At 38.7% G+C, this 21,391-nt stretch overlaps 1 protein-coding gene across 1 annotated transcript; it reads left to right on the plus strand.

The window, feature by feature from the left end:
* Window positions 1-6,954: 6,954 nt before the first annotated feature.
* LOC139434824 (uncharacterized) lies at window positions 6,955-11,223 on the plus strand. The gene is made up of 2 exons (XM_071204791.1): window positions 6,955-7,046; window positions 10,439-11,223. The coding sequence occupies exon 2, from the start codon at window positions 10,449-10,451 to the stop codon at window positions 10,608-10,610; it is 162 nt and encodes a 53-aa protein (XP_071060892.1). The 5' UTR covers window positions 6,955-7,046; window positions 10,439-10,448; the 3' UTR covers window positions 10,611-11,223.
* The last annotated feature ends 10,168 nt before the right edge of the window (window positions 11,224-21,391 follow it).

Below are 21,391 nucleotides of genomic sequence, written 5' to 3' on the forward strand. Positions count from 1 at the left end.
TGTTGTGCTCGGATGTTGAAGGTTACACATGCCCCTTTCACACCAGCGCCTTTTCAGCTCCGGCTCGGAGCTAGAGCCTGAAAAGCGCCGGGTTTTCCTGTTCACACCGGAGCGGCGCCGGCTCTTAGCTCCGGAATCCGCTTCATTTCCAGCTCCAAAAAATTGTCGGTCCAGAGGCAAGAGCTTTGGAGCTAAGAGGTGACGTCGCTTACGTCTCTCTCACGTCGAGGCGTGCAGGAAACTAAACCCACCTCCCATGGGTCGACTGTTATGCCTGCCTACAAGCAGTAGTGCTTATAAACACACTTTATAAAGTCAGGCAACACTAACCAGGCTTCGTGTGATTCTGTTTATTTGTACCTTACTTTGACCATCCGTTCACTGTTATCGATCATTGTGGAGAGAGGCAGACGTGTTGTTTTGTATTATTGGAGCTATCGGATGCAAGTAGTCAGTTTAGCTTCGGTTGCTATGCCAACATCACCCGTTTGATACCAGAGAAACTTTCATAACAGCGTTGTGATACCAAACAGTGTCAATTCAGACTGACACACATTCACTTAGGCTAAGGGGAACTGGGGATATGCATCAGCTGCTTGTGTGAGTCGGACAGTGATACTTTAGAGCGGCCGCTGCAGTGTGAGCTAACCGGGGGCTAACGGGAGAATAAACTCCTGTGGAAGAGCAGCACTGCAGCGGTCGGTAAATGCTGCAGAAACACATTAATAAACAATGAACCAAGGCACTCTGGAGCAAAGCATAAGGTTGGAGAAGTCGTTATTCAATTTATTCTGGCTTCGTGTGATTAAAACGACGCAGTTGTTGTTGTTGTTGTTGTTGTTGTGAGCTGCCGTTGGGGGGCAAATCAGCGATGTAAACGGTGACGCCATGACGCAGCTCTGGGGCGCCAGTGGGCGGTGTGCACAGAGCGGGAGCTGAAAAGGGAAACCGGAGCTGAACCAGAAAAGCGCCCGCTCGGGAAAGCCGCATCAGTCTGGCATAACAAGAGAAGTATACCTCCCTTACTCCTCCTCCTCCTCCTCCTCTAACAGAGTGGCAACGTATGTGGACTTTCCTGTTAGTTTTGGGCTTGGGTTACTGCCATATAGTCCCACTGTGTCTCTGTGTTCACTGTAGGAGGGAGAGTCCGAAAAACACGCATGCACTTATTCACCCCAAAAAGGTCCACGGTCACAAAGTGTTGTCTGTCTTCCTCTTATCGTTTAGTTGTAATGTCATTTTTTGTGGTCATCAATTTCCCAAAGTACCCAGGATAGACCGACACAATGTGAACACAAGGAGCAAAGATTACCGTTACTGTCTGAACGCAATGTGCTTTGTATTGACTCGCCTTATGCTCTCTTATTATGTCGCTTTATGTCTGCACATTTTAAGAGCCTTAAACCACATTTCAAATATGATTTTGTTCTGATTTGTCCGATAAAGACGTTTTTCTCAAATTAGTAGTCCATAATATCGGTGTCCAAAAAAAATCAGGTTTCGGACCCACATGATAATATATGTATATGTATGTATATGTATATGTATATATAATATATGATTGTTTCTTCAAACCAATGTATTAGATAGATGGATGGATAGATAGAGAGATGGAGAGATAGATAGATGGAGAGATAGATGGATAGATAGATGGATGGATAGATGGATAGATATATAGATGGATAGATGGATAGATGGAGAGATAGATAGATGGAGAGATAGATGGATAGATAGATGGATGGATAGATGGATAGATAGAGAGATGGAGAGATAGATGGATAGATAGATGGATAGATAGATAGATAGATGGATAGATAGATAGATAGATAGATAGATAGATAGATAGATAGATGGATAGATAGATGGATAGATGGATAGATAGATAGATAGATAGATAGATAGATGGATAGATAGATGGATAGATAGATGGATGGATAGATGGATAGATAGATAGATATATAGATGGATAGATGGATAGATGGAGAGATAGATAGATGGAGAGATAGGATGGATAGATAGATGGATAGATGGATAGATAGATAGATAGATGGAGAGATAGATGGATAGATAGATGGATAGATAGATAGATGGATAGATGGATAGAGAGATAGATGGATAGATAGATGGATAGATAGATAGATAGATAGATAGATGGATAGATAGATGGATAGATGGATAGATAGATAGATAGATAGATGGAGAGATAGATAGATGGAGAGATTAGATGGATAGATAGATGGATAGATAGATGATAGATAGATAGATAGATAGATAGGATGGAGAGATAGATGGATAGATGGAGAGATAGATGGATAGATAGATGGATAGATAGATGGATAGATGGATAGATAGATAGATAGATAGATAGATAGATGGATAGATAGATGGATAGATGGATAGATAGATAGATAGATGGATAGATAGATAGATAGATAGATAGATAGATGGAGGAGATAGATAGATAGATAGATGGATAGATGATAGATGGATAGATAGATGGATAGATAGATGGATAGATAGATAGATAGATAGATGGATAGATAGATAGATAGATGGAGAGATAGATAGATAGATGGAGAGATTTATGGATAGATAGATGGATAGATAGATGGATAGATGGATAGATAGATAGATAGATAGATAGATAGATGGATAGATAGATAGATAGATGGAGAGATAGATGGATAGATAGATAGATGGATAGATAGATAGATAGATAGATGGATAGATAGATAGATGGATAGATAGATAGATGGATAGATAGATAGATGGATAGATATATAGATAGATAGATAGATGGAGAGATAGATAGATGGAGAGATAGATGGATAGATAGAGAGATAGATGGAGAGATAGATAGATGGAGAGATAGATAGATGGATGGATAGATAGATGGATAGATGGATAGATGGAGAGATAGATAGATGGAGAGATAGATAGAGAGATATATAGATAGATGGATAGACAAATAGATGGAGAGATAGATGGATAGATACAGTAGATGGATAGATGGATAGATATAGATGGAGAGAGAGATATATAGATAGATGGAGAGATAGAGAGGTATATAGATAGATAGAGAGATATATAGATAGATAGATAGACAAATAGATGGAGAGATAGATGGATAGACAAATAGATGGATAGATACAGTAGATGGATAGATGGATAGATATATATAGATAGATAGATGGATAGATAGATAGATAGATAGATAGATAGATAGATAGATAGATAGATAGATAGATAGATAGATAGATAGATAGATGGAGAGATAGATATAGATGTCTTTCATCTTAGTTGTTGTCACAGGGTCTCATTAAAAATAATTTAATGTAAAATAAAATTGAAATAAATTGTTAATTTGTATATTGAAACATGTACTAGTGTTTATATTTCATACATTTGTATTTCGATTGTTAGTCTGATAGGCACTAGGAAATGATTGAATGTGTGTTGGTCGTACTGTGTGTACCTGCCTGGGGACTGCAGATAGAAGTTAGCTTTTATCTATCTGGCATACAGCATCTCTCCTCTTTTTGAGATGAATGTATTTGTATGCACGGTCCTTGTTCAATAAATATATAATTATGTAATAAAGAGATAAAGAGATACATGTTTTGTATTGGACGTAATTCAAGTAAGTAACATATTTCCTTCGTAAAACAGTGAAATAGAAGAACAAAGTATTAATACAGTAAAAGTTCCTCAGAATGATTCAGTACTTGAGAGTGAATGCAGAGGTGGGAGAAGTACTAAGAACTTGTACTTGAGTACAAGTAGAAGTACCAGAGTGTAAGTCGGAGTCCTGCATTCAAAACGTTACTCAAGTAAAAGTAGAAAAGTATTAGTATACAAATATACTTAAAGTACAAAAGTAAAAGTACTCACTATGCAGATTGGTCCATTTCAGAATAAAATATGTGATATGTTTTATAAAGATTGATCATGAAAGTGTTCTCAAAGCTGGTGAAGGTGCAGCTAGTTTGCATGACTTTGTAGACTGCAGGGTAGCTGGTGGATTTACTCCAGGTGGAACTAAAGTCTGATTTAAGACTTGATTATATTTCACATCATTCATCCACATCTGTAGAGTAACTAAAGGTATTAGATAAATGTAGGGGATTGAAAGGACACAATTGACGTCTGAATTGTTATGGGGTGGAAGTACAAAATATCATAACATAGAAATACTCAAGTTGAGTAAACATATCTCAAAAGTATAGTACTTGAGTAAATGTATTTAAGTACTTTCCACCACTGAAGCTAAACTTTGGGCAAATCTTGAAAGTCACGTGACGGTTATAGGCGCCTAATGTGTTGCCTGACTGCAACACATTATACAATCATTGAAATGTTTAAGAATTTCTCATATTTTTTCGTATGATAAATAATACATTATAATATAAGAGAAGCTATGCATTTCATAATGAATTGTGTAATTTTGAAAGGGTAGCTAAATGCTATTGTTTAACAAATAGTTCAGGCAGCTGCTCAGCCGCCTTTATTCCGGATCTGTTCATCATGGTCTAACTGAAGGAACAGCTGATTTCTGAAGGTGAGAGCAGATCATTATATATCATAATTATATCGTTTCTTGTTCATTTATCATTATGCATTGATGGGTTAGCTTGTTTGCTGCTGTTCATTTGCGTAACAAGCTCTTCAGGGTCAGGGTCGGCAGCTAACAGCCTACTAGAATCACACTGCTAGCTTTGTTAGCTTACACAACTATTAGCAGGTTCACCTAAAGTCACTGATGTAACGTTTCAAAACACACATGTTCAGTTTCACGCTTTCCTACAGGATGTAGCATTTAACAATTGCAGTATGTTTCTAGCTAGTTTATTCTGCCATAATAGCAGAGGTGGAAGAAGTACTCAGATCAAGTACTTGAATAAAAGTAGAAGTACCAGAGTGTAATACTCTGTTACAAGTAAAATACCTGCATTCAGTTTGAGCATCAAAATATACCAAAAGTAAAAATAGTGATTGTGCAGATTGGTCCATTTCAGAATAATATATATGATATGTTTTATAATGATGATCATTAAAGTGTTCTCAAAGCTGGTGAAGGTGCAGCTAGTTTGAATGACTTTGTGTACTGCAGGGTAGCTGGTGAATGTACTCCAGGTGGAGCTAAAGCATTATTTAAGGGTTGATTTGACATCATTTCATTTCATTTCAAACCTTTATTTATACAGATAAATCCCATTGAGATCACTGATCTCTTTTCCAAGGGAGACCTGCTCAAGTAGTTCCACATGAAACATAAAAGCATAAACAGAACAACAAAAGGACATCATACAGCATCATTTACATAATTATCCACATGAGCAGGTACCAACAGCTTCTGATTGACTAGCATCCAACCGAGCTTTAAAAACATTTAGTGGCACCAGATTGTTCAGTTTCCATTTAATTTGCAGACTGTTCCAAGACAGAGGAGCTGCGCATCTAAAAGTTGTCTTCCCTAAGACAGTCCTAGCAGTTGGCACATTTAATAAAACCACAGCATTCGATCTCAGGCAGTAGCCACTTACAATTCTCCGGGAGATCAGGGAGCAGATATAAGATGGAAGTTTCCCTAGCATGGCTTTGTATATAAAAATGTACCAGTGACTGAGCCTCCGTACAGCTAGTGAAAGCAAACCAGCCCTTGCATACAGGGTACAGTGATGGGTTAATGCTTTAATATTAATAATATTAATATATAATTAATCCAGATCTGTAGGTAACACATAGGATCAAACACCAATGAAAGACAGCCACTAACTCACCTCCTCCGGCCCAAAGGCCTGTCAGAAATGGTGGGTCCTTAACTGCCCCTTAACAATCTACTGAGACAGAGGCTCTTAGTTTCTGGGGGAGTTCGTTCCAAAGCCTTGGGGCCACCGCCTCAAAGGCACGGTCCCCCTTAGTCTTTAGCCTGGTTCGGGGCACCCTTAGGAGGCCTTGCTCAGAGGACCTCAGGGCCCGGGTTGTTCTGTGAGGGTGGATCAGGTCATGGACAGCTCTATATGTGAAGACCAGTACCTTGAATTGGATTCTGAAAGTACACCTTGTACCGCTGAATTGTAGTGGAGTAGAAGTACAAAGTAGCATACAAAGGAAATACTCAAGTAAATCACAAGTACAGTACTTGAGTAAATCTACTTTACAACATGTCATAATATATTTACCTTGCTCCCCAGTTTTTATTGCAATATTTCAGTCAGCTTTTGTTACACCTATCTCACACGACTGCAGTCTTTACTTCCTATCCACACCCTTTACTTTATTAAAGGTACTAAAACCACACTGTTATTATTATCTGTTACAAGTAAAAGGCGAAGTATGTTAGTATCATCAGGACATGTATTGAAAAATAATGGTCCCATGCTATACAGTATATTATATCATTACATAATGATTACCCATGTGTTAATATCAAAGCAGGATTTTACTGTTGTAGTTGGTTGAGGTGAAGCTCCTGTTGAACTTTAAAATAATTCTTATTTTCATTGTGGATTACTATCTCCATTAAAATATTGATTGGTTTATTGTTACAAAAGTGAGAAATGCTTTTAAAGTTTGTAATAACAAGTTTGCAATTACACTAAAAGTGTTTGGCTTTTGAAAATGTCCTAAAATAACAAGAATGTTATTACATTATTTTTACTATCGCAGTTTTAGAGCTAGGCGTTTTTGTTCCACATGTTGTTGGTGATACAGGGACAACAATAGATCTATATTTAATTTGAAGGTACAGCTGACATTCCTTCTTGTTTGTGTTCCGCAGCTTAAAGCCTGCCTGTCATGGGTCTGGCTAATTTCTGGAGGAGCTACAAAGTCTTGATTGTGATGATCCCTGGTGTGGCGCTGATCCACTGGGGCTGGTTCAACATTAGAGCAAACTCTCTGCTGAAGAAAGACCGAGAGGAATACATCCCCGAACCCAGCATCGTCACTTTTGTTTCAGCTGCTGTTTCAGCTCTGGCTGCTCCTCTTGCTGCTCCTCCGGCTGCTCCTCCGGCTGCTGCCAAGAGCAAGTGAACAAACCTCAGGTACGAAACTCTGTCTGCAGCTGGTTATCGTTTGGTTTATATTGTTTATAGTTGATAAAGTGTTTTTCATTTTCAAAAGTCAACTTTATTGTCAATCTTCCAGTTTGTGTGTACAGACAGAGAGATCAAAATACCGTTTCTCACAATCCCGAATACAAAAACAAATTATGGCTGTCAAGTTAACGCGTTAATAATGCGTTAACGTAAAGCATTTTTTGTCCTCGGCCGCCCCGTAATTTCAGAGCGCATCGAGTTTAAAATACCATCTACAAGCTGATGCTGACAGCCCCGCTCCTGCTGCCCGCTTGTGGCAGACCACACTTCCACGCTTACCGGCAGGCACCGACTGGCCATCTGGAGGACCGGGAGGGTGTGTGTGTGTGTGTGTGTGTGTGTGTGTGTGTGTGTGTGGCCCGAGCGAGCGAGAGAGAGACCTTACGTGCATTGTTGTTGTTAGCATCTGGTGCTAGCTAGCTGCGCTAACGGATATAAGGAGCTGTTTCAATGAAAACAGAGGAGCGACATTTCGCCACAACTGCGCCGAGCACTTGACTTGATGCAGACAGCGGGACATTGTAGGAGAAGTCAGCACACTCAGCACGGATAGTGCGCGCAACATGATTGCAGCGTCCAGGCAGCTCCCGTTCGAGCATATGCCTTGAGTTGCACAAAGCTCCAACGATCCATCACACACACACACACGCACGCACGCACTCACACACACTGTATTGTATTATTGTCTGAGAGAGGTTCCAGGTTGAATTGAGGCGAATATTTGTAATGTTCAGAGGTTGTTGTGTTTAATATTCATGAGAATATTTGTCATTGTTCAAATGATAATAAACATTAGCATAAAGCATATTTGTCCGCTCATATGTTGATAAGAGTATTAAAAACTTGAAAAATATCCCTCTAAGGTACATTTAGAACAGATCAAAAATGTGCGATTAATCGCGATTAACTATTTTAATCGACTGACAGCCCTAATAAAAATATGTATTAAAATATGTATATACCTCTATATACACAGTACACAAAAAAAAACAATAAAACGTATATACTAACTAAGCACTTACAATACATACTAACAAAGCACTTACATACTAGCAAAGCACTTAATTACTAACAAAGCACTTATATACTAACAAAGCACTTATATACTAATAAAGCACTTAATTACTAATAAAGCACTTAATTACTAACAAAGCACTTAATTACTAACAAAGCACTTACATACTAGCAAAGGACTTACATACTAACAAAGCACTTACATACTAGCAAAGCACTTACATACTAGCAAAGCACTTAATTACTAACAAAGCACTTATATACTAACAAAGCACTTACATACTAATAAAGCACTTAATTACTAACAAAGCACTTAATTACTAACAAAGCACTTACATACTAGCAAAGGACTTACATACTAACAAAGCACTTACATACTAGCAAAGCACTTACATACTAGCAAAGCACTTAATTACTAACAAAGCACTTATATACTAACAAAGCACATACATACTAATAAAGCACTTAATTACTAACAAAGCACTTAATTACTAACAAAGCACTTACATACTAGCAAAGGACTTACATACTAACAAAGCACTTACATACTAGCAAAGCACTTACATACTAGCAAAGCACTTAATTACTAACAAAGCACTTATATACTAACAAAGCACTTACATACTAATAAAGCACTTAATTACTAACAAAGCACTTAATTACTAACAAAGCACTTACATACTAGCAAAGGACTTACATACTAACAAAGCACTTACATACTAGCAAAGCACTTACATACTAGCAAAGCACTTAATTACTAACAAAGCACTTATATACTAACAAAGCACATACATACTAATAAAGCACTTAATTACTAACAAAGCACTTAATTACTAACAAAGCACTTACATACTAGCAAAGGACTTACATACTAGCAAAGCACTTACATACTAGCAAAGCACTTATATACTAATAAAGGACTGGCTTATCTAAAGCCAGTTGAGTAGCACTTGAAATGTTTGGCTCTATGAAACCTGATGTACTTTATGATTCTGTTTTCTTCTAGTTTGTATCTTCTTGGTCGAATGCGCTTATTGTAAGTCGCTTTGGATAAAAGCGTCAGCTAAAGCTGTAATGTATGTACACAATCAAAAGACACGTTCATACATATGCACACATTAAGACCTAAATAAAAGCACAACAATCAATATATACAAAAATAACAGTCACTTCAATATCTTTGAAAATGTACATTAGTGCAAGACTGTCCGTAGCAGCGTACAAAGTGTCTGGTGCTGGAGTGATTTTCTTTTAATTTGTAATTCTCTTTTCCACTTTTTTAAGTATTTTGAGTGTTGTATTATAACGTCTGAACACACTTCTGCTTCTGTGACGAAAGAATTTCCCAAATGTGGATCAATAAAGTATCTCTGTATCATGTACTGAGCTTAAACAACCACCACAGCTCAGGTGTTTCAGCTGCAGTTCCGCTTCTGTCCACTAGATGCTGCTCTAGGCAAACTAATGAGGTAAAACCCCTATAGAAAGTCAATGCAGGTTTTTTACACAACAATTTTAATATTAAATTAATTTACTCTGTCGGGTCTATAAGGGCTGGTTGTTTTTTGTTGATTCTCTCAAATTATGAACCAACATATTTTCTCACATATCCTCCAGTATCACAGTCACCTAATTTATTTTCTTTTTCAAGAAACTGGATTATATTGTGATCATGATTTCTCGTGTCTTGTTATTTTTGTTTTTTCTCGCTGCTTAAATACACACACAGGATTGGTTATTTGATTAGTGATGGTGTGCAAAATAAGTCTGACCATATCAGACATTTTATTGTAGATGCAAACTTCATACAAAAATATACAAATAATACTAAAAGACAAGACACAATGAAAAATAAAAAGTACAATTAAATAATAATCAAATAAAAAGAAAACTAATCAAATGGTTTTATCCTAGTTTCTTTTAATATTGAAAGGTCGCTGACATCAGTCTTACAGGATAGTTCTTTTTCTAACTTTCCTTAAAAGCTTCGACCTTTACAGTATATCTTATTGTTCGATACATACAGTACTACCTCATGAAGCTGACTGAGAGAAGCCAAGAGCGTGCAAAGCTGTCATCAAGGCAAAAGGGGGCTACTTTGAAAAATATAAAATATAAAACATATTCTGGATTATTTAACACTTTTTTTATTATTACTAAAAATTACTAAATCGTTCCATGTGTTCTTTCATAGTGTTGATGTCTTCAGTATTAATCTACAATGTATCTGTATTGTTTTCCCATGCAGATAGATTAAGATATCCATGTCTTAGAGAGTGTTGTGTACTTTCTCCTGAGTGTTTTGTGTCTCCTTCCCCCTGCAGAGGAGCTGGAATGAGGTCTCAGAGCTGGCTCAGGAGGAACTGGCTGTGGGCGGCCGGCGGGGCGTTTGTTTCCATCCACCTGGCCACCTGGCTGATGCAGACCGCCATGAGGAGCTCTGTGCGCTCTGACACCGCGCTCAAACAGAAAACCCCCGGGGAACGAATGGACTGACATTATGAGACTTTTCCATAGAAGTGCAGGAAGGAAGGAAGGAAGGACACCAGCTTGAGTTTAACACAACGGAGGACTGTGACCAACACAATGATTGAGTACCACTCAGATAAATCATCGACTGTGTCTAATTCTGACTTAAAATATTCAATTATGAATCGGCTGACTGCAGTGGAAAAGCTGTTCTTTTGGTTTTGTTCTCTTCTCTGTTTAAAGGACCATTCTGTAGGATTTAGGAGGTGATATTTTGGCGGAAAAGTTATATAATATATGTTTTGTCAAATGCAGAATGTCGAAATACCAGGATGTGCTTTGCATCTGGTTGCATGCTGCAGATTGGAAGCCAGCATGCCTTCCTGGCTATTAGGACCCACAACCAATTGCAAAGTGGATATATGAGCAAAAGGTTAAAGTTCAAGGTATAATGTTGAGGAAGTCAAAATGATGAAATTACACACTGTACATTTGGCAAAGTAGAGGTATTGAGTTTTTAAATAAGCTCCCTACTAGAGGCAAATGCATCCTACACATTGCTCCTTTAATTGAATGTTTTGTTGATAATTCAGGTTTTGATTTATTGTGAAAAAAATCAATAAACATGAAATGATCCAAAGTTTCAATACAATCATGTGACCAGTATGAAAGTCAATTGTTAGAAAAATATCACTCGTCACCGGCTTGGTCTTCAATATCAGGATACATGTATTTATTATCCTTGCAATAATGAAGTAGTCATCACACACAGAGCTGCGTGGGACAACTGGTACCCAGAACAGAGTCCTTCACATGCTTATGTTCGAGAGAGAGTGCTACAGTCAACAAGATGGAAGAATACCGGTTCAAAGCAGTGTTCTGATATTAGTTAAGATTCGCTAAGGCCTGCGTAAGCAATACACATGACAGTCATATGTCTATCTCTCTAGGGGCTGTGTCATCATGCCACTCTTAGGAACATCAGGGGACCCAAGTTCCCATCAGCAAAAACACGTGGGTTTGCTATCCTGGCTCCTAAATGGTGGAATGAGCTCCCCATTGACATCAGGACGGCAGAAAGCTCACACACCTTCCGGGGGAGACTGAAAACTCATCTCTTTCGACTCCACTTCGAGCGATAGAACTATTAACAAAGCACTTATATACTAACAAAGGACTGGCTTACCTAAAGCCAGTTGAGTAGCACTTGAAATGTTTACTAATAAAGCACTTAATTACTAACAAAGCACTTAATTACTAACAAAGCACTTACATACTAGCAAAGGACTTACATACTAGCAAAGCACTTACATACTAGCAAAGCACTTATATACTAATAAAGGACTGGCTTATCTAAAGCCAGTTGAGTAGCACTTGAAATGTTTGGCTCTATGAAACCTGATGTACTTTATGATTCTGTTTTCTTCAAGTTTGTATCTTCTTGGTCGAACGCACTTATTGTAAGTCGCTTTGGATAAAAGCGTCAGCTAAATGCAATGTAATGTAATAACTTCAACACAGTGTCTCACGGGCGTCATTACATGTTACTTGTTAGACGCTTTTATCCAAAGCGACTTACATTCTCAATACTGTGGACAATCCCCACAGGAGCAATTTGGGGTGAAGTGTCTCAGGGACACAACGACAGTGGGCTTTGAACCTGTAGTCCCCTAATCCGAACACCAACGCACTAGTCCACTGTGCCACAGCCTCCCCCATCCATGTCGTCATACATCCGGCTGCGTACACAGCTACGTACAGTAGGGCCTCTGTTATCATGTGCTACTCTGATATAGAAGGAACATATAGTATTTTCCCAACATAAATATATATGGACAGTATCTAAGTTTGAAACATGAACATTTGAAGTGTAGAGCTTTAATTAATTTCTTTGTGTTAACCAGCTAAAGGGAAAAAGTTGTACCAAATGTTCTTCCAGCAATAGTTTTAATTAATATATTCAAACAACATGTTGTCCGTCTCCAACTTCCTCTCCGTGTCTCTCAGCACCAAGCCCATTGTTTCTACTGAACGTGCACACACTACTTGTCAGAAGTTACGTTCAGTGTAAACTAATGATAATAAAAATGTCAGAAATCTGCTTTACGCAACCTCCGAAGTTTGAGGACATTTGCTGAATAGCTACATGGTTATCGTTTACAAAATAAATCTACTAGGAAATTGCAGGGCAAAAGTCAATGTTACCCTATTTAAGTGTAACACAGTGAAGATGTGAAGAAGGGAAAACAATTACCAGAGAGGTCAAACTGTGGAAAAACCTTTTCACCTTTTGAACTTGTGCACGGTCGCTGCCATTTCAAAGAAAGGTCTTACTTAGGCCAAACGCTCGGGAATAGACCGTCATACCGTTAAACAATACACCGTTTTTCTTTTTTGAAATCAAGGGAGTTAAGATGTACAGATTTGTTATGAGTCATCAAATCGTTTTTGTTTTTACCCTGGAAATGCCAGTAGACTTATTGAGAGAAAAGAACAGCTGTAAACAACTGGGCTGTAACTCATAAGGAAAGAAAGAGGAATGGAAAAGGTTTTTCCATCATTAAAAACCTACAAATCGGCCCGTGAAATTCACCGTGTAACTTTGTTTTCTACAGATCCGGCTGTAGGGAGCGAGACCAGGGTCCAGTACATTTGCAGACTTTTTCCTGCTTTGGAGATTTCATCTTGTGTTCTAACAAGAGTCACACGAGTGGCTCTATGAAGCTGGAAGGGTCATTTTAACCCTCCTATTGTCTTCGTTCCCCCCCCCCCCCCTTACTTTGGTGTTCGCGGTCAAATGTGACCGGTCCTGTTTTAACTGCTATTACATTAACACAAAAACCATTCATCATCACCACATTTCATTTAACACCCTTTCAAACTGTAACTAGTATATCAGACTACTGGTATACATGAAGCACTGCAGTAAATATACAAAGAATAGACACTGAACATGTATTGCGTGTGCCAGGTGTGATTCACATGGGGGGATGGGCACATAAGGGGGGGGGGGGGGTCACATCTGGAGTGTGTGTGTGTGTGTGTGTTTTATCTGATCCGGATGGTTACTAATTCCTTTTCTTTATGGTGGTCATTTTTGACCGGGAACACCATGGGTGTTACAAAGTTGACTAAATCATCTAAAATGCAATGAAAGTGGTGATCAGCAATTTTATATGTTCAAATGTCTACTGTGAAGGATATCAGAAAGCCTTAATGTAATCGAATGTAAAACAAAAAAGGTATGATTGATGAAAGTAGTAAATCGGTCAGATTGAAACTGAGTGTAGACAAATAGACCGGATGATAGCCCTAAGGGGAAATTCACAAAATGTTATAGAATAGAATAGAATCCTTTATTGTCATTATACAGGTACAATGAGATGAGTAGAGCTATTCCTTTTTTTAAGCTGCCATCAAAAATACACAAAACAAACGAGACGTACAACATTCAGGAGAAGACAACATACAAACAACAAGCGTTCATATGAGTCATGACTCAATGAAACTGCATATTTGATCCATTGAAGAGTTGCTGACTCCTACTAAAGCACAACATGTTTGATCCACCCATGCATTTCTGAAATTGCATTCTGAAAGCCAATTCAAGTGAGTAAATGTTGAGATATTTCACAGGATATTTGAAATATTTGACTTGATGCAGGCGCTACATTAAAAGTCAGAAGATCACAAAAGTCATTAGAATTACACATGTGGAGAACATTCATTTCTATACTAAATTTCATAGCAATCCATCCAGTAGTTGTTGAGTTATTTCAGTCTGAAGTGGTTGCTCCATCAACATACCCTCCCTAAAGCCACACTGCTAACATGGCTTATAATGTTTGAAAAGAAAAGCAGTTTGAAGTTGGTAAAACTTTTCTGCATTTCATTTATTTTCCAAATCAATAACTTAACAAGGTTCCATAATGAGGCAGGTTGTGTTTTGCTGAGTCAGAATTAAATTACACTTTATCATTTACAGGCGTCCAGAGAAACAATTACAGTCATTGATCACCCTCCTCTCAGCAGACGTCTGCAACCGTGTTGTGTGAAATAATTACCGTTTCCTATTATCTAAAGTTATTTTGGACCAATGAGTGAACAGAATGTGATCTCATACAGGAGCCCTGCATGATGTTCAGACTCTGTGAGAGAAGCTGATTCAGCTCTATGTTTAATAGGCACTGTGATATTTAATAGGATTTTTTTTTTTAAATGGCAAGTGTTCTTTTGTCCCCCCACCACCTACGTAGTGTTCATACAGACAGAGAGGTACATGATGTTTACTACAGTACATTAGGATATCTAGACATTCAGTGCACTTATATTGAGAAATAAAGTGATATCTTGTGGTTGTTGTTAGCTCCACCTCTGCTCCATGGGCTCTGGATGTGGTGGATTCTAATTCAACATTCTAGAATTCTAATTCAACATTATGGAACTTTAAATTAACATTCTAGAATTGTAATTCAACATTCTAGAATTGTAATTCAACATTCTAGAATTGTAATTCAACATTCTAGAATTTGTATTCAACATTCTAGAATTCTAATTCAACATTCTAGAATTCTAATTCAACATTCTAGAATTTTAATTCAACATTATGGAACTTTAAATTAACATTCTAGAATTCTAATTCAACATTCTAGAATTGTAATTCAACATTCTAGAATTGTAATTCAACATTCTAGAATTTTAATTCAACATTCTAGAATTCTAATTCAACATTCTAGAATTCTAATTCAACATTCTAGAATCCTAATTTAACATTCTAGAATTTGTATTCAACATTCTAGAATTCTAATTCAACATTCTAGAATCCTAATTTAACATTCTAGAATTCTAATTCAACATTCTAGAATTCTAATTTAAAGATCCCATGTCATGCTTTTCCGGTTATTGCCCGTCCCCTTGTGTGTTATGAAGCTTTTTATGCATGTAAACGGTGTGCAGAGTCAAAACCCTCAAAGTACACCCTGTAGCGAGTAAACTCTAACACAGAAAATACCTCCCCCAAAAGCCTCGTTGGAGATTTCTCAGTTTCCATTGTTTACTTCCTGCCCCGTGTGACGTGGCTGCACCGTGCAACGTCACTTCTTCTGCTGATTGGTCCAAATTGACCAATCCACGGACTTCCTCACACACTCAGTGCTGCAGGCAGCTCAGCTGATTTCTCCTCCCTGCTGCAGGCTGATAACAGACCGTTGGGATCGCGGCAAAATTCTCTCTGCAGACCCATTCTCACATCGTTTATCAACTTTTTTCTTACTCAATATCAAGCCAGACTTATTGTTTTTACTTCGGCTGTGACTTTGTGCGTGCTCAGGGTGAGTTTGGCTGTGTTTGGCTGTGTATCGCTAAACAAGGAAACAACACCTCCAAGGAGTTTAGCGCGATTCACAACGTGAAACAATCGGACGTTGTGAATCGCACTGAGCTCCGTGGAGGTGTGATTTCCTTGTTTAGCGAACAATAAGTGTGGCTTGATATTGAGTAAGAAAAAGGTTGATAAACGCTGTGAGAATGGGTCTGCAGAGAGAATTTCGCCGCGATCCCAACTGTTATCAGCCTGCAGCAGGGAGGAGAAATCAGCTGAGCTGCCTGCATAGAGTGTGTGTGTGAGGAAGTCCATGGATTGATCAATCGGAGCACACTGGGGTCACAGGGAGGGGGGGGGGGCAAGAGCTGCAACGAGCCGTTTAGTGGAGAGAGTGAATACACGTAGTTTACAGAGATGCTGTATGCCAAACAATGTGAGTTTGGAAAATTGCACAGTATAAATCTATTCTAGTAGGGTTAGACCTCAACAATGGAATTATGATCAGTGGAAATGGCCATGACATGTGACCTTTAACATTCTAGAATTCTAATTCAACATTCTAGAATTCTTATTCAACAATCTAAAATTCTAATTCAACATTCTAGAATTCTAATTCAACATTCTAGAATTTGTATTCAACATTCTAGGATTTGTATTCAACATTCTAGAATTCCACCAAAGTTGTCCTGGAAAACTGTCCGACACCTCAGGAGGGGGAAGCAGGGAACCATCCAAGCTGTGTACAGTAAGGATGGGACGTTGTTGACCTCAACTGATGGAGTGTTAGGGCGTTGGAAGGAACACTTTGAGGAACTCCTGAACCCGACAACTCCGCCCTCTATGTTGCGCCGCTCCTCCTTCGCATCGAAAGGAGCCAGTTGAGGTGGTTCGGGCACCTAGTTAGGATGCCACCTGGGCGCCTCCCTAGGGAGGTGTTCCAGGCACGTCCAGCTGGGAAGAGACCAAGGGGTAGACCTAGGACCAGGTGGAGGGATTATATATCTTCGCTGGCCTGGGAGCGCCTTGGGATCCCCCAGTCAGAGCTTGTTGATGTCGCCAGGGAAAATAAAGTTTGGGGCTCTCTGCTGGAACTGCTACCCCCGCGACCCGACCACGGATAAGTGGGAGAAGATGGATGGATGGATTGATTCTAGAATTCTAATTCAACATTCTAGAATTCTAATTCAACATTCTAGAATTTGAATTCAACATTATGGAACTTTAAATTAACATTCTAGAATTCTAAATCAACATTCTAGAATCCTAATTTAACATTCTAGAATTCTAATTCAACATTCTAGAATTCTAATTCAACATTCTAGAATTTGTATTCAACATTCTAGAATTCTTATTCAACATTCTAAAATTCTAATTCAACATTCTAGAATTTGTATTCAACATTCTAGAATTTTAATTCAACATTCTAGAATTCTAATTCAACATCTAAAAATTGTATTCAACATGCTAGAATTCTAATTCAATATTCTAGAATCCTAATTTAACATTCTAGAATTCTAATTCAACATTCTAGAATTCTAATTTAAAGGTCCCATGTCATGCTTTTCCGGTTATTGCCCGTCCCCTTGTGTGGTATGAAGCTTTTTATGCATGTAAACGGTGTGCAGAGTCAAAACCCTCAAAGTACACCCTGTAGCGAGTAAACTCTAACACAGAAAATACCTCCCCCAAAAGCCTCGTTGGAGATTTCTCAGTTTCCATTGTTTACTTCCTGCCCCGTGTGACGTGGCTGCACCGTGCAACGTCACTTCTTCTGCTGATTGGTCCAAATTGACCAATCCACGGACTTCCTCACACACTCAGTGCTGCAGGCAGCTCAGCTGATTTCTCCTCCCTGCTGCAGGCTGATAACAGACCGTTGGGATCGCGGCAAAATTCTCTCTGCAGACCCATTCTCACATCGTTTATCAACTTTTTTCTTACTCAATATCAAGCCAGACTTATTGTTTTTACTTCGGCTGTGACTTTGTGCGTGCTCAGGGTGAGTTTGGCTGTGTTTGGCTGTGTATCGCTAAACAAGGAAACAACACCTCCACGGAGCTTAGCGCGATTCACAACGTGAAACAATCGGACGTTGTGAATCGCACTGAGCTCCGTGGAGGTGTGATTTCCTTGTTTAGCGAACAATAAGTGTGGCTTGATATTGAGTAAGAAAAAGGTTGATAAATGCTGTGAGAATGGGTCTGCAGAGAGAATTTCGCCGCGATCCCAACTGTTATCAGCCTGCAGCAGGGAGGAGAAATCAGCTGAGCTGCCTGAATAGAGTGTGTGTGTGTGAGGAAGTCCATGGATTGGTCAATCGGAGCACACTGGGCTCACAGGGAGGGGGGGGGGGGGCAAGAGCTGCAACGAGCCGTTTAGTGGAGAGAGTGAATACACGTAGTTTACAGAGATGCTGTATGCCAAACAATGTGCGTTTGGAAAATTGCACAGTATAAATCTATTCTAGTAGGGTTAGACCTCAACAATGGAATTTTGATCAGTGGAAATGGCCATGACATGTGACCTTTAACATTCTAGAATTCTAATTCAACATTCTAGAATTTGTATTCAACATTCTAAAATTCTAATTCAACATTCTAGAATTTGTATTCAACATTCTAGAATTCTTATTCAACATTCTAAAATTCTAATTCAACATTCTAGAATTCTAATTCAACATTCTAGAATTTGTATTCAACATTCTAGAATTCTAATTCAACATTCTTGAATTTGTATTCAACATTCTAGAATTCTTATTCAACAATCTAAAATTCTAATTCAACATTCTAGAATTCTAATTCAACATTCTAGAATTTGTATTCAACATTCTAGGATTTGTATTCAACATTCTAGAATTCCACCAAAGTTGTTCTGGAAAACTGTCCGACACCTCAGGAGGGGGAAGCAGGGAACCATCCAAGCTGTGTACAGTAAGGATGGGACGTTGTTGACCTCAACTGATGGAGTGTTAGGGCGTTGGAAGGAACACTTTGAGGAACTCCTGAACCCTACAACTCCGCCCTCTATGTTGAGCCGCTTCTCCTTCGCGTCGAAAGGAGCCAGTTGAGGTGGTTCGGGCACCTAGTTAGGATGCCACCTGGGCGCCTCCCTAGGGAGGTGTTCCAGGCACTTCCAGCTGGGAAGAGACCAAGGGGTAGACCTAGGACCAGGTGGAGGGATTATATCTCTTCGCTGGCCTGGGAGCGCCTTGGGATCCCCCAGTCAGAGCTGGTTGATGTCGCCAGGGAAAAGAAAGTTTGGGGCTCTCTGCTGGAACTGCTACCCCCGCGACCCGACCACGGATAAGTGGGAGAAGATGGATGGATGGATGGATTCTAGAATTCTAATTCAACATTCTAGAATTCTAATTCAACATTCTAGAATTTGAATTCAACATTATGGAACTTTAAATTAACATTCTAGAATTCTAAATCAACATTCTAGAATCCTAAATCAACATTCTAGAATTCTAATTCAACATTCTAGAATTCTAATTCAACATTCTAAAATTCAACATTCTAGAATTCTAATTCAACATTCTAGAATTTGTATTCAACATTCTAGAATTCTAATTCAACATTCTATAATTTGTATTCAACATTCTAGAATCCTAATTTAACATTCTAGAATTCTAATTCAACATTCTAGGATTCTAATTCAACATTCTAGAATTTGTATTCAACATTCTAGAATTCTAATTCAACATTCTAGAATTTGTATTCAACATTCTAGAATTCTAATTCAACATTCTAGAATCTTAATTTAACATTCTAAAATTCTAATTCAACATTCTAGAATTCTAATTCAACATTCTAGAATTTGGATTCAACATTATGGAACTTTAAATTAACATTCTAGAATTCTAAATCAACATTCTAGAATCCTAAATCAACATTCTAGAATTCTAATTCAACATTCTAAAATTCAACATTCTAGAATTCTAATTCAACATTCTAGAATTTGTATTCAACATTCTAGAATTCTAATTCAACATTCTAGAATTTGTATTCAACATTCTAGAATCCTAATTTAACATTCTAGAATTCTAATTCAACATTCTAGAATTTGTATTCAACATTCTAGAATTCTAATTCAACATTCTAGAATTCGTATTCAACATTCTAGAATTCTAATTCAACATTCTAGAATCTTAATTTAACATTCTAAAATTCTAATTCAACATTCTAGAATTCTAATTTAAAGGTCCCATGTCATGCTTTTCCGGTTATTGCCCGTCCCCTTGTGTGTTATGAAGCTTTTTATGCATGTAAACAGTGTGCAGAGTCAAAACCCTCAAAGTACACCCTGTAGCGAGTAAACTCTAACACAGAAAATACCTCCCCCAAAAGCCTCGTTTGTTACGAATGGGTGAAGCAGGTAGGACTCAAATGCAGAATAACGAAAAGCGAGCTTTATTAAATAATAAAGCTGTGGCAAAAACAAGGCAGAATCCAAAATATCCAAACCAACAAGCAGCACAAGGAACACAGACCGTGGAATAACATGGAGGGGAAACAATGAACCGACATGGAACACAGGGGAAGACTAGACTAAATACACAGAAGGGTAATCACAGAACAAGACACAGCTGGGCAGGGGAGGAGAAACACAAGGACAACAGGTGAACACAATCGGGTAATCAGGGAGGGAAACAGACAGAAAGCAGACAGGCAGGAAACGGGGGTGAACACTTTACACAATAAAACAGGAAACCCAAAGACAAGAAAAACACCAACACAGACAAAACTACAAACGTGAAATAACATGACAATCGTGACATCGTTGGAGATTTCTCAGTTTCCATTGTTTACTTCCTGCCCCGTGTGACGTGGCTGCACCGTGCAACGTCACTTCTTCTGCTGATTGTTCCAAATTGACCAATCCAGGACTTCCTCACACACTCAGTGCTGCAGGCAGCTCAGCTGATTTCTCCTCCCTGCTGCAGGCTGATAACAGACCGTTGGGATCGCGGCAAAATTCTCTCTGCAGACTAGGGGTGTAACGGTATCCGTATTCGTCCCGTACCGTCACGGTTCGGACGTCACGGTTCGGCACATGCAGTCACACGGCGAATACGCCTTTTTTTTACGAGTGGGAAAAAAGTCTGTCCTTCAGGGCAGCATCCACTACACTATTTATAATCCAGGGGGCGGTATTGCGCCTAAAAGCTGTTTTCCGGCCGCCCTTAAACAACAAATGAAGAACAAGAAGAAAACACAACAAAACGAACAAAATACAAGAAGAAGAAAAGTTAGTATGGCGATCTCAGATAACACACAGGAGCTAGAACCCACCTGCTTCTTTTACATCAGCTGTGTGGGAACATTTTGGGTTCCCTGTGGACTACAATAACGATGAGGTGTGCGAGTGGTGGATCCGACGAGGACGGTGTGTCGGCGTTGTTCGATAGCGGTGCGGTATGCTAATGAGAACACACGCCAAACATGCTAAATCACATCAGAAGGCATCACCCAGATTTGCCAAT

Source organism: Pseudochaenichthys georgianus, chromosome 1 (genome assembly GCF_902827115.2).
Source record: "Pseudochaenichthys georgianus chromosome 1, fPseGeo1.2, whole genome shotgun sequence".
Taxonomy (NCBI): domain Eukaryota; kingdom Metazoa; phylum Chordata; class Actinopteri; order Perciformes; family Channichthyidae; genus Pseudochaenichthys; species Pseudochaenichthys georgianus.